The 14,713-nt window shown below is 43.0% G+C and overlaps 1 protein-coding gene across 7 annotated transcripts in view; it reads left to right on the top strand.

Moving 5' to 3' along the window:
* The first annotated feature begins 3,439 nt into the window (after positions 1–3,439).
* Positions 3,440–14,713, top strand: part of SLC4A11 (solute carrier family 4 member 11) — a 166,135-nt gene continuing 154,861 nt past the window's right edge. For 2 of the 7 annotated variants that reach the window (XM_048846387.2, XM_048846386.2), the window contains exon 1: positions 12,431–12,815. In XM_048846387.2, coding sequence (XP_048702344.1) covers positions 12,776–12,815 — 40 coding nt within the window. In that variant the 5' untranslated portion in view covers positions 12,431–12,775. Of the gene's footprint in view, positions 3,611–12,351; positions 12,399–12,429; positions 12,816–14,713 lie in introns of those variants that run through there. The other 5 variants (XM_048846390.2, XM_048846388.2, XM_075128139.1 and 2 more) reach the window with 4 other exon arrangements.

Below are 14,713 nucleotides of genomic sequence, written 5' to 3'. Positions count from 1 at the left end.
ATGTGAGCCCCACACGCTTTGTGTTAGAAACACCTGGTCTTTGCAGCCTTCACAAAACTTTCCCAGAAGGCTATTTCCTTGTCTCAGGACGTACTATTAGGATACCCACTGCCACTTCTTTTGTCCCATCCTACTATGACTATGCACATGTCTGTGCTTATGCAGGTGCTCCTTCTGATTGATTTGATAGTGCAAGATTCTGACTAGTGTTCCTTATCTCCTCCTTTGAATGCCAATATGAGTTCATCCTCGTCATCTCAGCCAGGTGATTTCCAGAGCTTTCAAAATCTGCTTGGACGAATGGCAAGGACTATGGATCTCAGAACTTTAGTGGTTCAGGAGAAGATGTGCTGCTTAGTTGAGGTATTTGAATTATAATGGAAAGGGAAAATGATCAGGACAATTAATTGGGATGAAACCAGCATGCTATCTTCCTGTTCATCCTGATCAGGAGAGCAGATAAGATGTCTCCAGCATGGATTGAAGTACTGCTATCCTTACCCTGGATCACTTGTCCTATCAGCAGTCAGATCAGAGGGTCAGACGAGGAATGGCTTCCAGATTCTCCTGCAGAAGGAGACAAGATGGCTGGATTTATTTGCACTGTTACTTATCAGCCAGCAACACTGTAGTTGCACATTGCAAATTCCTAGGAATTGTAAATAAGGGATGACTCCTCTTTGCAAGGAAACTTTCTTTGTTTTGAATTTTTGGAACACCAGACAGAGGTGATGGGCCTCAAATCCATCTTGATTGTAGGATAGCATGTGTTGAGAGCCATAAATCACTTATCAATACTACAATTTGGGTCTGCTGACGCAACTGAACAAGTTGTCAACAGAAGATGTACAGTTGTCAGAAATTTATTTGTTCTTTCTGTTGATCTCTCACCCACACAAGCCTGGTCCTTGGAAATTTCACAAAGTTCATTAGACCTCTGGTCAACCCTACCGAGACTGATAGATGATCCTGAGGTTCTAATGCTGTACTGAATGTCAAAACTAGATATACTAAGTCTTGGTAAGGGCTCCTGAACAAAGCACATTCAAATAGGTTAGTCTGTCTCTCAGATATGAAGGGTTAAAACAGGATTGAGAATTTCTGAAAATGTGATTGTCCCCTATATTTGTGAGTCTGGTATCTCTGACATGGCTTATCTGATTAACCTAAAGAATTTGAGGTTTCCTCAGGCCACACTTGCAAAATTTTGAGTCAAAAGGCCATTTCTGAGGAAGCTAGAGACTGGCCAAAAACTGGTTTGAAATGGAAAATGTATAAGACTGTCTTAATTGGGTATGGGTGGGTCTAAAATGTGGGGCAGCCATAGCTGTTTTGTTTAGTGTGCAGTTCCACAGCATGATTATCTGTATTAACCATCAAGAAGCGCTCACTTGAAAAGCAATGTGTGGTTTAGAAGCTTTAAAAATAGACGTACTTCCTTTACGCCTTCTAGCTAATCCGTATTCAAGCCAAGCAATGGACGTGCTGCCAAAAACAATCATTTACGTTCTTCTTTTAAACAAAGAAAAAAGTATTTTTGCGCTACTACTGAGTCGTCATCTAATGCAGACATTTTTTTTTACATCAAGTGCTCCAGGCAATAGGATTCATACTTGCCTAAAATAGCTTTGATGCCTAAATGCCATTTAATACAATTTGTGGTTGTAATAGTTAAAAATGCAACTTTGTAACTTCAAAAGAACTTGGCTTCATTTAACTTGCACAGCAGTGTGATTGTTTTTGAGGCTGGGAGTCTGATTCCAAAATTCTAAGTAATTTTGAATTTATTATTATTCATTCCTTTACTTAAGTGTTTATGTTTAAAATTGTGGTTACAGATATAGACTGTAATGTCCTATAAGCAGTGTAAGCTGTTAATTTCTGGCCATGACGACATCTATTAAGGCTACATAAATTAAAGCAAAGCTTCCCAATAGTTTCAGGGCCCAAATTTTGGGCTCTATGCCATTGATCACTCAGCAATTTTCATAATTTATTTAAATGGAGAGTTCGCTTTAACAATCAATAGCCTGATATGGCCCTTTGATTTTGTTGGTGTGTATTTAAAAAACAATGTCTTACAACTCTTAATAGGGTATGTTTAAATTTAAGTAACTCTGAAACTGACTATAACCAAAAATTAAACCAATTAAGTTATTTTCATTGTCCAAGATAAGTGATCTGCAGAAAGGAAGTATAAATTGTCATCTCTAGTGAAGTCAAGGAAGCAATGACAATTTACACCAACTGGTGATCTACCCCATAAATGATGAAAATGAAATCTGTGTGTCTATATCAATCCATTTCCTATTTTACAGTCTAAGATGTTACTAACCTAGATTTACTTTTGACGGTATTCCAAAAATTCTGCTTAAAGGGACTCCATCCATTTAAAATGTGAATAATTAAAAAAAAAATTAAGCTTCAGGCCTTACACCTGCCCTCGAGGTGCTTTGCCATTTTGTGTGTATTTAAACTATCCTGTTTAGTTTCTTAGTTTAAAGTGCTTTCCCCTCCCGTGTTGCTGCATCCTACAAACATACAGACAGTGAAACTGACTATATAAAGTGCTGTCCAGTGCAGGAAGTAAACAGTTACAGAAATCTTTGCTGTTTACATTTTTGCTATTGATACAAGTGTCAGACATTGTGGGGGAGTTTTTTGTTCGTTTTTTACAGTTGATGTCCCCCTTGAAGTGACACCTCGATATGCATTGGGTCAAGTTCCCACCTGAAAATGGATGCAGCAATCATTGTATTCAATAGGAGCTGAGAGAACAGAGGTGCTCCTAAGTACCTAAGACAGAATTGAGCTAATTGGATATCGTGCAGATCTAAAGTGAAACTGTGATGCCAGATCCTGCAAAACAAGATTTTGGGGCTGGTTATCTTGGCTTCCTCATCTTTCTGAGGCCTGTTTTTATTGTATCCTATTTTACCAACTGTCACAGTGACATGGAATTGTACAGTTTTCGGATTAAATATGTACAGTTACAGCCACTTAGCTTGGGAATCCAATGCATCCCCACTACATGTACCCCTAATCTAATACTAGTGTCTAAGTGCAGCCTATAGAAAAGAGAAAATTAAAGAATGGACTTTCACCTTGGGTTAGGGGAGAAAGATCTGACAAAATGTTCTCAACAAACCGCAACGTGGTGTGTCGGCGAGTGAACCGCTGTCAGACTTTGACGTTGTTTTGTACCGAGCACCTTGATGTGAGTTAGTTATTTTGCTCTTCTTGCACTCACTGTTAGCAGACTGCCAGCAGCTGTTAAGTCTCCTCAGCAAGATGAAAGGCACCATTGCCAAGTATGAAGATGTTTCAAAACCACATCCCAGCATATGATTCTTCTTCGTCTTAGATGAGTATTTAGCTGATCTAAAAACTGCTCGAGTTGTTCTGTGACTGTACTGCTTTTCTTCATTGCAAGTCCTTGTGAACCTGCTCATAAGGAGCCTTGGGCTGCTGCAAGCATCGTTTTACATGGAAGATGTCTTTCCTGTTTAGGTTTTTGCTCGCCATTTTCAATGCATTCTTTCTACTCCACATAAAAACGCAGTGTTATATGGCTCTCGGCTCTCCCTGATGATGTTTGTGAAGGTACCAGGTAAAGTCTGTTTCCTCCTCTATCTTAATTTACTATAATCTGGCAAGGAAAACAAGTATTTTTACACACAAATGTTTTAATATAAGAATAGAAGTAGCAATTTTTTTTTTTTTTTTTTAATAACTAAATAAATTAGAATCTTGTTTTAGGTCATCAGGTGTCATTGCTAATAATGTAGTGTTCTTCCAGTTATTTATCACTTTTACAGCTGGGTTGTTCTTTAAGTTGCACTAGTATATAAAATACACATGACATCATTTTGGACTTGATCTGGTTGTCTGAACATTGAGCTTTATAATACCTTCAGTAAAGGCAAATCTTAGATAAGGACCATCCTTTATTATTCCTAGACGATGCATTACCAAGTTCTAAAATAACTAAACAAACTCCACAGTAACTCCTTAGCTAGATCAAGCTGCCTCCAGCAATAGTAAAAGCCAGCCCATAGTTGGAGCCAAAGCTAATAGGAACGAAGAACAGATTGCTGACAACAGGACCCAGGTAATTTGAAGTTTTAAATTCAGCTTTTGCACAAGAACAGCTGGTGACTTCTTTTCAGAGTAAGGGAAAAATTTTCTACCGCTGCCCAAAATAAGGTTGAAAAATCAGCTACCCGCCTTGTGCAGTTGCAGCTTTTGTACTGGGATCTATATTGTTATCATTATGAAGGAAATAGCCATATTAGGCTAATTTGACTTCACCCACAAGAAGCAGCATAATATAAACTTCTTTTTTCTTTTCTGGATGAGAGACTATGCCAGACAAAATAAGTGGGAAGTAACTTTCCTTTAGGCTACATGTAAGTGGTAATATGTAATTTACATACAGTATATTTCTCAAATATTTGAACTCCAGTTGATACATTAGACCGTAATAATGAGAAGCATTAAAGCTCTCAAGAGCATACTAATGGCAGAGAAATGGAGCCATTGGCATCTATCATGTCGATAACACGTATATTTAAAGACCCCTTCCCCCTTATAGCAGCTGCTTACAGGATATAGTGAGTTATGGCTCAGATGGAGACCGTATATTCTGTTGTGTCAATCATCCATGAATATAGACGTGCCTCAAAGGACTTGATAGTGGCTGTCTTTATTAAAATACTAAAAACGTCTTAGTTAAAATAACAGCTACAACAAGGAAATGTGATGTTCAAGCCTGTACTCTTGCCATGGTGTGTAACCCATGCGGTTGTTCCTACTCTGTCTCTAATGTTTCCTTAAGCCTAACTATGGGCCAAATGTTGCCTTCGTCTGGAGATACAAAACTAGGAGTCAGCCATATCCATGTATCTGAGGCCAGAATTTGGCCACAGGCTGTTTTCCACGAGTATATCCTGCAGCAGTGAGTTCCACAGGCTAGTTATTTTTTCCCATTTTATATGTTCTATAAATTTGTTGCCTTTTTAATTCCATTGTATCCTTTCACTTGCCTAATACAGAGCAGGGCAAAGAGGAACAGCAAACTGACCACCCCTTTTGTTGTTTGACTCATCCATTTATACCCCTGCCACAACATGATGGTTCTCTACAAATACCCTTCAGTGTTTTGTCTAGTCCAAGGCTTCCTATAACAGGTGGCACAAGGATCTTCTACTTTGTATAAATAAATATTCAGTGGGTCATTGTAGAACAGCATCAACAAGAAAGTTTGAGACACACACTAGAATATCCAATAGGCTGGTGAGTTAGTGGCCTAAACTGGGGTGTGGGAGATTGAAATTCAAATCCCTGCTCCGAATTGGGCAAAGTGAGGATTTGAACTCTAGCCTTCTACATTCCTAGGCGACCACTCTAACCACTGTGCTCTTGGGAGCGATGCCACCTATTGGGTAGGTTGTGTATTCACAGCACAGCTGATCAGACCCTGCAGGCATGATAGGTGGGGGGAATGCCTAGCTTGTGACTCCCACCAAGCAGCTTGGTGGTGTCAGGATCGTGGCAGCTTTGTGCAGAAATGGAGGTGCTGAGGGAACGTTGCCAGTGGAAACACAGGCACCCAAATTCCGGAGTCGGGCAGCACTTGAGCAGTAGTTTTGTGCATGGCCGTAGCACCTAAATGTTGGACGTGAGCTCCTAAGTCCCGCTTGTGAATCTAGCCCCTTGCTGTAAGCTGCTTGTTTCAGAGGGAGAGCAGAAGCTGACTGCACAGGGCTATTACCTTGTCACATATCGCTAACAAAGATCTGGCCTGGCGAGTACTCACTTGACAGACTGTCAGTGAACAAACCTGTCCATAGCATACACATGTACCTCTTGCGTACCAAAAGGTAGCTGGTATTTTGTCTCCTATGGGACCACTCCTTGTAGTAGCCATTGTTCCTCCATTTTCCTTCATCCCTTATTTTTCATGTGTAATAGCATCTAGCGCTTCCAAGTAGGCTATGTATCCAAGTAGGATAACGGAATATCTTTCAACGGTGATAGTGGGGAATTCAAGGGTGTTTTGTACAAGTAGAAGGCAGTGCTGATTGGGTTGGGAGTGCTTGTGGTCCCCTCACCCCTTGCTCCTTTCCTTCCGAGATTCGGTGTGCTCCATTTGTAAATGAAGGACGTTGACTGTGTTCTAAGAGGGGGCAAAAAAGTCAAGTTAAGCTTGTGAATTTAAATACAAAAATGGTGGGTAAATGTTTTTCAACTCCTTTAACTTTTCCCCGTGCGTATACTTAGCAATAGGATCTTTTAATTTATGCGGGATGTGTGATACCACGTGTGTGTCTAAACTCACAGAGAAATGTACATTCTTCTGCGAATGAACTCCCAAATCCTACCACTTACACGGGAAAACGTAAGCTGGTGTTGGAGTGCTAAAAAAGTCTTTATCCAAATATTCTGTTCAAGAGGATCGTAAGCCCCTAGCCACTGTGTTAAACTCTCTGAAGTAAGCTGCGTTTTTGTCATCCTCCACTCCGAATCAGTGATATGCTGAAGAGGGTAAAGGGGTCTCACTGGATCCTGGAGTTAAAACTCTTCTACTGACCTGAAGGGGTGGGGACTGGGTTGGGTTCCCTGTCTCTCATGGAGCTTGCTCCCCTGCATTGAAATGACTCAATTTACCCCTATGTGGATTGTATCTTGGGGCTCATAGAAATACACATGAAGAGCAGGATTTGAGCCTTTTGGAATGGACCAAATTGAAGGTGGAGGGTTTTTTTTAAAAAAAGAAAAAACCTCTCCACTTCAGTACCCAGCTTTAGATGACAGATGCTGAACATGAATTGGAATTCATTTGCAAATTGGATACTATTAATTTAGGCTTAAATAGAGACTGGGAGTGGCTAAGTCATTATGCAAGGTAGCCTATTTCCCCTTGTTTTTTCCTACCCCCCCCCCCCCCCCCGATGTTCTGGTTTAACTTGGATTTAAACTTGGAGAGTTGTCACTTTGGATGGGCTATTACCAGCAGGAGAGTGAGTTTGTGTGTGTATGGGGGTGGGGGGGGGGGTGTGAGAAAACCTGGATTTGTGCTGGAAATGGCCCACCTTGATTATCATGCACATTGTAGGGAGAGTGGTCACTTTGGATGAGCTATTACCAGCAGGATAGTGAGTTTGTGTGTGTGGTTTTTGGGAGGAGGGTGAGGGGGTGAGAGAACCTGGATTTGTGCAGGAAATGGCCCAACTTGATTATCATGCACATTGTGTAAAGAGTTGTCACTTTGGATGGGCTATCACCAGCAGGAGAGTGAATTTGTGTGGGGGGGTGGAGGGTGAGAAAACCTGGATTTGTGCTGGAAATGGCCCAACCTGATGATCACTTTAGATAAGCTATTACCAGCAGGACAGTGGGGTGGGAGGAGGTATTGTTTCATATTCTCTGTGTGTATATAAAGTCTGCTGCAGTTTCCACGGTATGCATCCGATGAAGTGAGCTGTAGCTCACGAAAGCTCATGCTCAAATAAATTGGTTAGTCTCTAAGGTGCCACAAGTACTCCTTTTTGTGAATACAGACTAACATGGCTGTTACTCTGAAACCTATCATAATCTAGTCACTCTGGAGCGCAGGAAGAAGGCTAAACATTTCCAGCAATGTCTGACAGGCCAGGGGGAAATTTTTATGGGAGACCCATGTTGAATTATTACCAGCATATTACTGCCTATTTCATATGGTTAGCAAAGAGAAGGGGACTGGACTGTTCAAAGGAAGTCATTCTCCAGAATTAACCAGCCATACTTTGACCTACTGCAGATGCAGCTTTTCCTTTTTCACCATTTCTCAGGGTGCAGTTTTCCCTCATTCCAACACCCTCCCTCCTGCCCCCCTGTTTCTGGATGAATTTATTGTCCAGGTTGATGTCCTGTCTCCACAGCTTCTCACTCATGCCGCCTAACTTTCTCCATCTTACTCCTAAGTCTGGGTCTATTCTGCCACTCACCAGTTTAGCTAATTCTCTAGTTCCCTCAGTCACTGAGTTGCATCTTTCTGACCATATTTTCCCTACAGTTTTGCTCTCTCCTCACCTGATCACTCAGTCCTCTTGTCCTTCAGTCCATAAGTACCTCTGACTTCTTTGCTGCTCTCTATCTGGACCCTTCCTGCAGTCAGTCAGCTGAGCACACTGCCCCTCTCTCTGAGGCTTAGTCCACACTGGCAAGTGAAAGACACAACTTTTGTCATGCAGAGGTGTTAAAAACACACACACACAGACAAAAGTTTTGTCGACGACAAGCGCTGGTGTGAACAGCACTTTGTCGCTCGTTGGGGGTGGAAATTTTTTGTCAGCAGGCGAGCTGTCTCTTGCCAACAAACAGCGGCGACACTCCACGCCTTTTAGCAGCACAGCCATGTCGCTAAAAGCTGTGTAGTGTCTCTCTCTTAACAGATTCCCGCCTTTTTGATTCTTTCCTCAAACCTTCTCCTTCGCCCTCCTGACTGGATGCCCAGGATCGTCTTGGGAGGCAGCCATTTTCTTATTGAAGAAGTTGACAAATACTTACCCATCTCTCTCTCCCATCTGTCCTTTCCTTCCTGCCCTGCGTTCTTCCTTCATTCTTCCCAGCTTCTGATAACCTCTCCTACCGCTAGCCATGCCTCACCAGTCAGCCTTTAGCCGTGACCCTATCTTGTCTATCTGTTGACCACTCATGTGGTCTTTCATTTGTATCGCAGGCCTTGTTTACATGAGAGAGGTTCCACCGACTCCTTAAGGTGATTTTTTAAAAAATCACTTTAGTTAAACTGCAAAAAAAGAGGCTGTGTAGACACTCTTATTTTGGTTTAGCTTAGGTCGATTAGGAGCTGGTTTAAGATGAACAGAAATAAGCCACTCAAAGTATATCAAAGGTCCACACAGAGGTATTCAAAACCGACTATAACAGGGTTCAAAAAAGAACTAGATAAATTCATGGAGGACAGGTCCATCAATGGCTATTAGCCAAGATGGACAGGGATGGTGTCCCTAGCCTCTACTTGTCAGAAGCTGGGAATGGGCGACAGGGGATGGATCACCTGATGATTCCCTGTTCTGTTCATTCCCTCTGGGGCACCTGGCATTGGCCACTATCGGGAGACAGGAGACTGGGCTAGATGGACCTTTGGTCTGACCCAGTCTGGCCGGTCTTATGACTAAAGTTAAACCTGCAACTTTCTGGTGTGAAGGCTTCATGGCTTTTTTTTTTGTTTACTCCTGCAAACATTCCCTGGTTTGCCTTAATCTAAAAACCCCTCAAACTCTTTCCTTAATCCTTCCTACCCTTCCAGTTACAGCCCCGTCACCCACCATGCTACCTGAGCACGCTGTATTTTTCACTCTGCATTGGCTTTCTCCTCGATTCCCCTGCAGATTTGCTTCTGCCTCGTCCCCATCACTGAACCGGTTATCAGAAGTCTCCCACCTTCTTTTAACCAAGCCAAAGTGTTTGTACTGGAAGTTAGAGAGAGAATGTTGGAGGAGGAAAGTGACAAAATCAGAATGGCAAGAGGAAATTATGAGGTGCAGAACTTCAGATTGGTTGGAAGCGGGAGAGGGTGAGCCCAGAGAGCAGTAACTTAAAGCAATTAAGATCAAAGGTGACCAAGAAGTGAACCAAGTTTTATCACTCTGGGTGGAAAGGAAAAAGGAAGTTGATCATTTGTCACCAATATAATTTTAGTTACCAAATAATAAAGAACCCTGCTCTGCTTTCGATGAAGTGCACATGCTTCCCCTTCACCATCAAAGAAAGCTGCCTGGTGCCTGAGGACGGAATTGGCTCTTGGCACTGTTACATGAATCTTTAAGTTATTTGCAATGTTCTTGTAGCTGTGTTGGTCCCAGGAACTGAGAGAGACAAGCTGGGTGAGGTAAAAGATATTCTCTCTCCTACCTTTCAGAGTAGCAGCCGTGTTAGTCTGTATTCGCAAAAAGAAAAGGAGGACTTGTGGCACCTTAGAGACTAACCAATTTATTTGAGCATACGCTTTCGTGATCTATAGCTCACTTCATCGGATGCATACCTTGTCTCTTTTTGATTTCATTACATGAAAATACCATACAAGTAATACAATTCTATTTGACTGTCTGATGTCCGCTGGCTTTCTTTTGGTCCATACGCTATCCAAGGGACTGATTTCTGCAAGGCCATTAATACCCACTGAAGTCAATGAGAGCTAAGAACTCACCACTTTCCAATATAGAACCCCAGGTGATTCTGAATACTTCCACTAAGTAGGTTCAGGTATAAACCAGATCCAAACTGGAAATGAAGGTTAAATTGTTAAGACCGCAGGTTTTAAGCCATTAAACTAACAATCATTAATTTATGCAACATCAGAGAAATGTTAGTGGAACCACAAATCAGTATTTTAAATGAATTCATCAGCTAAAACGAAACACGATCTGATCAAAAACAGAGCACCCAACTCTCCGTCCCATGTTTACTTTGGACACAAGGAGTCTAGATTTTTCTTGTGTGCTGGAAGTGGTTACGCTTGTCTGTTTGGAGAGTGAACTTCTTTGCCATTTGGAGCCAAAAACTAGTTGACTCCAAATGGATTTAGGTGCTAGATCGGTGTGGGTTTCTTTTTTCCCCCCAGTACCCTTTACCAGGATGCCATGGGGTCCCTATGTTTTCGTTGGACTAACACCAGGGCTATTTGCTTTTTTGGATGGTACAAAAAGTTAGCTGGATCCAGGTGCCAGATCAGGGTTTTTGTGGTGCTGTTATGCCAGAATGTGTGGGGGGTGGGGCCTGGTTTTTCAGAGATTCATTTTTCAGGTGGACTCATACTAGCCGTGCTTGGCTAATTTAAGTGAGTAGAAGTTTGGGGTTCCAGGCAAAAACTCCCCATAAAACTGGTTGGATCCAGGTGTTTGATATGAGTTTTTTGTTGCAGTCTAGTGCTAGGATATGTCGGGGTCTGGATTTTTGTGGTGTAGTTGCTGTAGCTACATGAGGTCTATTTAGAGAATATGATTTTGGGGTCCAGGGCCAAAAACTGGTTAGATCAAGCTTTTATGTAGACCCTGAAACTCTCTAACTTTACTTCTATATATTTTAAAGATGACATCATCTTTCCCTGGCCAGTCCTTAAATTCAGAACTTATTTCATTTCAGAGTCTGAGTGTTAAGTTTCCTTCCATTTCTTTATAGTGCAGCTTTGAATGCAATACTGAAATGTAACCAACAGACCTTTAGCCACGCCCTCTGTCTTTTATATTCCGCACTCCCTCGAGTTATTCATCTATCTATATTCTTTGGTGAGAATGCAGAATAGCGAGGCAAATCAAACAGTGCTCAGGTGGCAGACAAATAGATCATGATGGTGACTGCCAAACGAGTTAACTTGCATGCCTGGGACTCAAGAGAAGACCTGAAAACGTGCCTGTGTGTCCTGCTTTTTAAAGTGAAAGGGGCATTGTCAGATTTAAAACCACACGTGTGTCCGAGCATTTAGTACCTGCTGTTGTTACTAACTGCTGAATTGGAATTCATTTGCAAATTGGATACTATTAATTTAGGCTTAAATAGAGACTGGGAGTGGCTAAGTCATTATGCAAGGTAGCCTGTTTCCTCTTGTTTTTTCCTACCCCCCCCCCCCCAGATGTTCTGGTTTAACTTGGATTTAAACTTGGAGAGTGGTCAGTTTAGATGAGCTATTACCAGCAGGAGAGTGAGTTTGTGTGTGTATGGGGGTGGGGGGGATGTGAGAAAACCTGGATCTATGCAGGAAATAGCCCGACTTGATTATGTAAAGAGTTGTCACTTTGGATGGGCTAGCACCAGCAGGAGAGTGAATTTGTGTGGGGGGGTGGAGGGTGAGAAAACCTGGATTTGTGCTGGAAATGGCCCACCTGTTGATCACTTTAGATAAGCTATTACCAGCAGGACAGTGGGGTGGGAGGAGGTATTGTTTCATATTCTCTGTGTATATATAAAGTCTGCTGCAGTTTCCACAGTATGCATCCGATGAAGTGAGCTGTAGCTCACGAAAGCTCATGCTCAAATAAATTGGTTAGTCTCTAAGGTGCCACAAGTCCTCCTTTTCTTTTTACTCAAGATCATGTTTCTGTTGTTTTCCGTTCTGTTTTGTGCATTTGATTGCACTTTGTGTGTAGTCAGTTTCACCATTTCCCTAGTCGTTAGCGAAGGGGAAACTGATTACCCCCAAAGACCTTTACAAACCTGAGCAGGAAAACAAGTCCTGCAACAGCGTCTCTTTTGAAAAGACAAGGCGCTATTTCCGGAACTGCTATTTAAAGGGGGGGGGGGCGGCGATCGGAAAACGTGTTTTTTGTTGTAATTAGTCGGTTAGAAACATGCACGTTGCCGGTGCCCCTTCAAGGAGTGGGCAAGACTACTTAAAGGTAGGGGTGGGGTTGCAGATGAGCTCCTCTGCCCATCGCTGCGGTCCCGCCGATGGAGTGGGGAAGGTGAGGGGGGCGGAATCGCCGTTCGCAAGCGCAGGTGGGGCTGCAAACGCCCGTCCGCGCCAGGGGCAGAGGCGAGCGAGGAGGGCTGGATCCGGGCTCGACCGGGCAGAGCCGCGGCGCACTAGGACCCTGGCCGGGGTTCGTCCCTGCCGCGCTCAGTCTCTTCCCCTTTCAGCCCGCGCGAGTTCGCGCACAGGGACTTTCAGTTTTGGCTGCGCTTCTTTCTTTTTCTTTCTTTCTTTTTTTTTTTTTTTAAAAGTCTTCAAGTGTCAGGAACAGGATGGGGACGATGGGGTGAGAGAGACGCAGAAATGGCAGCAACAAAGCGTGTTTTCCACCTCCAGCCATGCGGTAAGGAGCAAAGACCCGGGCGCTCATCCGGGATGAGACGGCGGTCGCGAGTTCAGATCGCAACGTGCAAGGCTGTGTGTGCACGCGTGCGTGTGTGCACGCGCGTGTGCAACTCACAGGCGCGACGCGCAGTGTGGACGGAGGAGGGTTTTCCTGCATTGCACCGAGATGGGCTCCCGGGGCGGGCGGTTTCGGCAGCCTCAGCACGAGCGTTTCGTGGCCGTGTGCAGCTTGCCGCTCCCCCCCCCCCTCCTTTCCCCTGCCCCCGAATTGCAAAACCGCGGTTAAGTTTTGACTGAGTTGCATCACTGTTTACAGCCCTTTTTGTTTATCCGCGGGCTGTGGCCTGATGTAAGGTAGAGGAGACCGTGTTTGCAAAATGGAGCTAAACTCGACAGCGGTTCAGGCTATTTAAACAAAGCTGGTGCAGATACGGCATTACAATAAACAACCGCTTCCTTGGGAAGAGCAGGGGGATAAATTAGCAGTTTAAGCGTTTCTGTTGTGCTTACATATGTTGTAATGGAGGGGAAGGAGAATTAGCATCGGGTGTCTTAACTAAAATGCAAGACTGTAGGGAGAGATGAGAGCCTGGCTTCCAATCGAGGTCGCATTTATAAAAGTAGTCTGAATACAAGTTGTAAGATGATCGGTTCCACCTCCTTGCAGGTGGCTACAGTGTGCGCTGGCAGAACCCCAGTCATGCTTTCTGAAGTTGAGTTTTGGAAAGGCTGTTTGGAAACAAATAAATAATTTTAAATGCAGCTTGAAATAAGGTTCTTGATGATCCTGAACTCTTCACAACCAGATGGACGACAAATTTAATGTTGTGCGATTGGGGGTTCCCCCCCCCCTCCATTAAAAATAAATCATCAGCACTTCCTTGAAAAGCACTATGGCTGCTCTAATGTTGCTTTTTATGTGAAATTCAGTGGCGTTGGATTTACAGCTGTTTCTCAATGGAAGTTCATTCCGGAATAAAAGGAATGGTTTAGTTCAGAGGCTGCAATAACGCTGTCTTGGAACTGGGACTCGGACTTTCCTGTAGATTTTTTTGTTTTGTTTTGTTTTGGTGGCGTTTGTGTTTTTTCTGATCAGTTCATCGGTGATCTTTGTGTATCTCTTTAAAAACTACTTAACCTGATTTGAACACCAGTTTTCCAAAGAATTATTCTTCCCCTCTCTCTCTCTCTGGCTACCTACTCATCTCTTTCTTTACTTGTTTGCTCTGTTAAAAATCTTGTCAGGGTAGAAGTTTGGGGACCCGCCTGTGTTAAATGGGAGTTTGGTTGGAGTTCTGCTGTTATCCAGATAGATGATGATGATGGTGCTAGAAGCGTGCATGTGAACAATCTCTATCTGATGGCGTTTGGATTTTTTCCAAGCTTTCATCCTCATCCTTGTAGATGACCGGAAAAGTTGCAGTGCTTGTTAGTATAGAAGTTTACTATCGATCATTAAGTCTTTTAGCTGAGATTTGAAATGTGTTTTAGCAGCCCGCTAAACAGAGTGTATTATTCTTCCACATAGGGTCTGTAGTTATGAAAATAAATTACTTTTACTGCACTCATGGAATATGCTGTCGAGCATGCATTTATTTTGTTCCTTTGACTCTTCTCGCCTCGATTTCTGTTGGAGTCTGTCATGTACACAGATCTCAGGCTTTTAAATACTGTCATCTATCGCTGCTTGGAGAAGGACAGGGCTAAAATACTTAAGCCTCTTCTACACTACAACCTCTGCCATTCCCACCACCGGTGGTGGGCTTTGTAACTTAACTTTTAGTGTAGCTCTCTCCCCTAACACTTCAAGTCTCTGAGCGGCTTTCGTGAAGCTGCCATTTTGTAACAATTACCTGCAATGGAAATATTTTCTTCACCCTTGCTCCAAAGGCAGAC

The sequence above is a fragment of the Caretta caretta genome, chromosome 4, assembly GCF_965140235.1.
Source record: "Caretta caretta isolate rCarCar2 chromosome 4, rCarCar1.hap1, whole genome shotgun sequence".
Lineage (NCBI taxonomy): Eukaryota > Metazoa > Chordata > Testudines > Cheloniidae > Caretta > Caretta caretta.
Note: the sequence above shows the minus strand (reverse complement) of the source record. Positions and strands in the feature narration are given on the sequence as shown.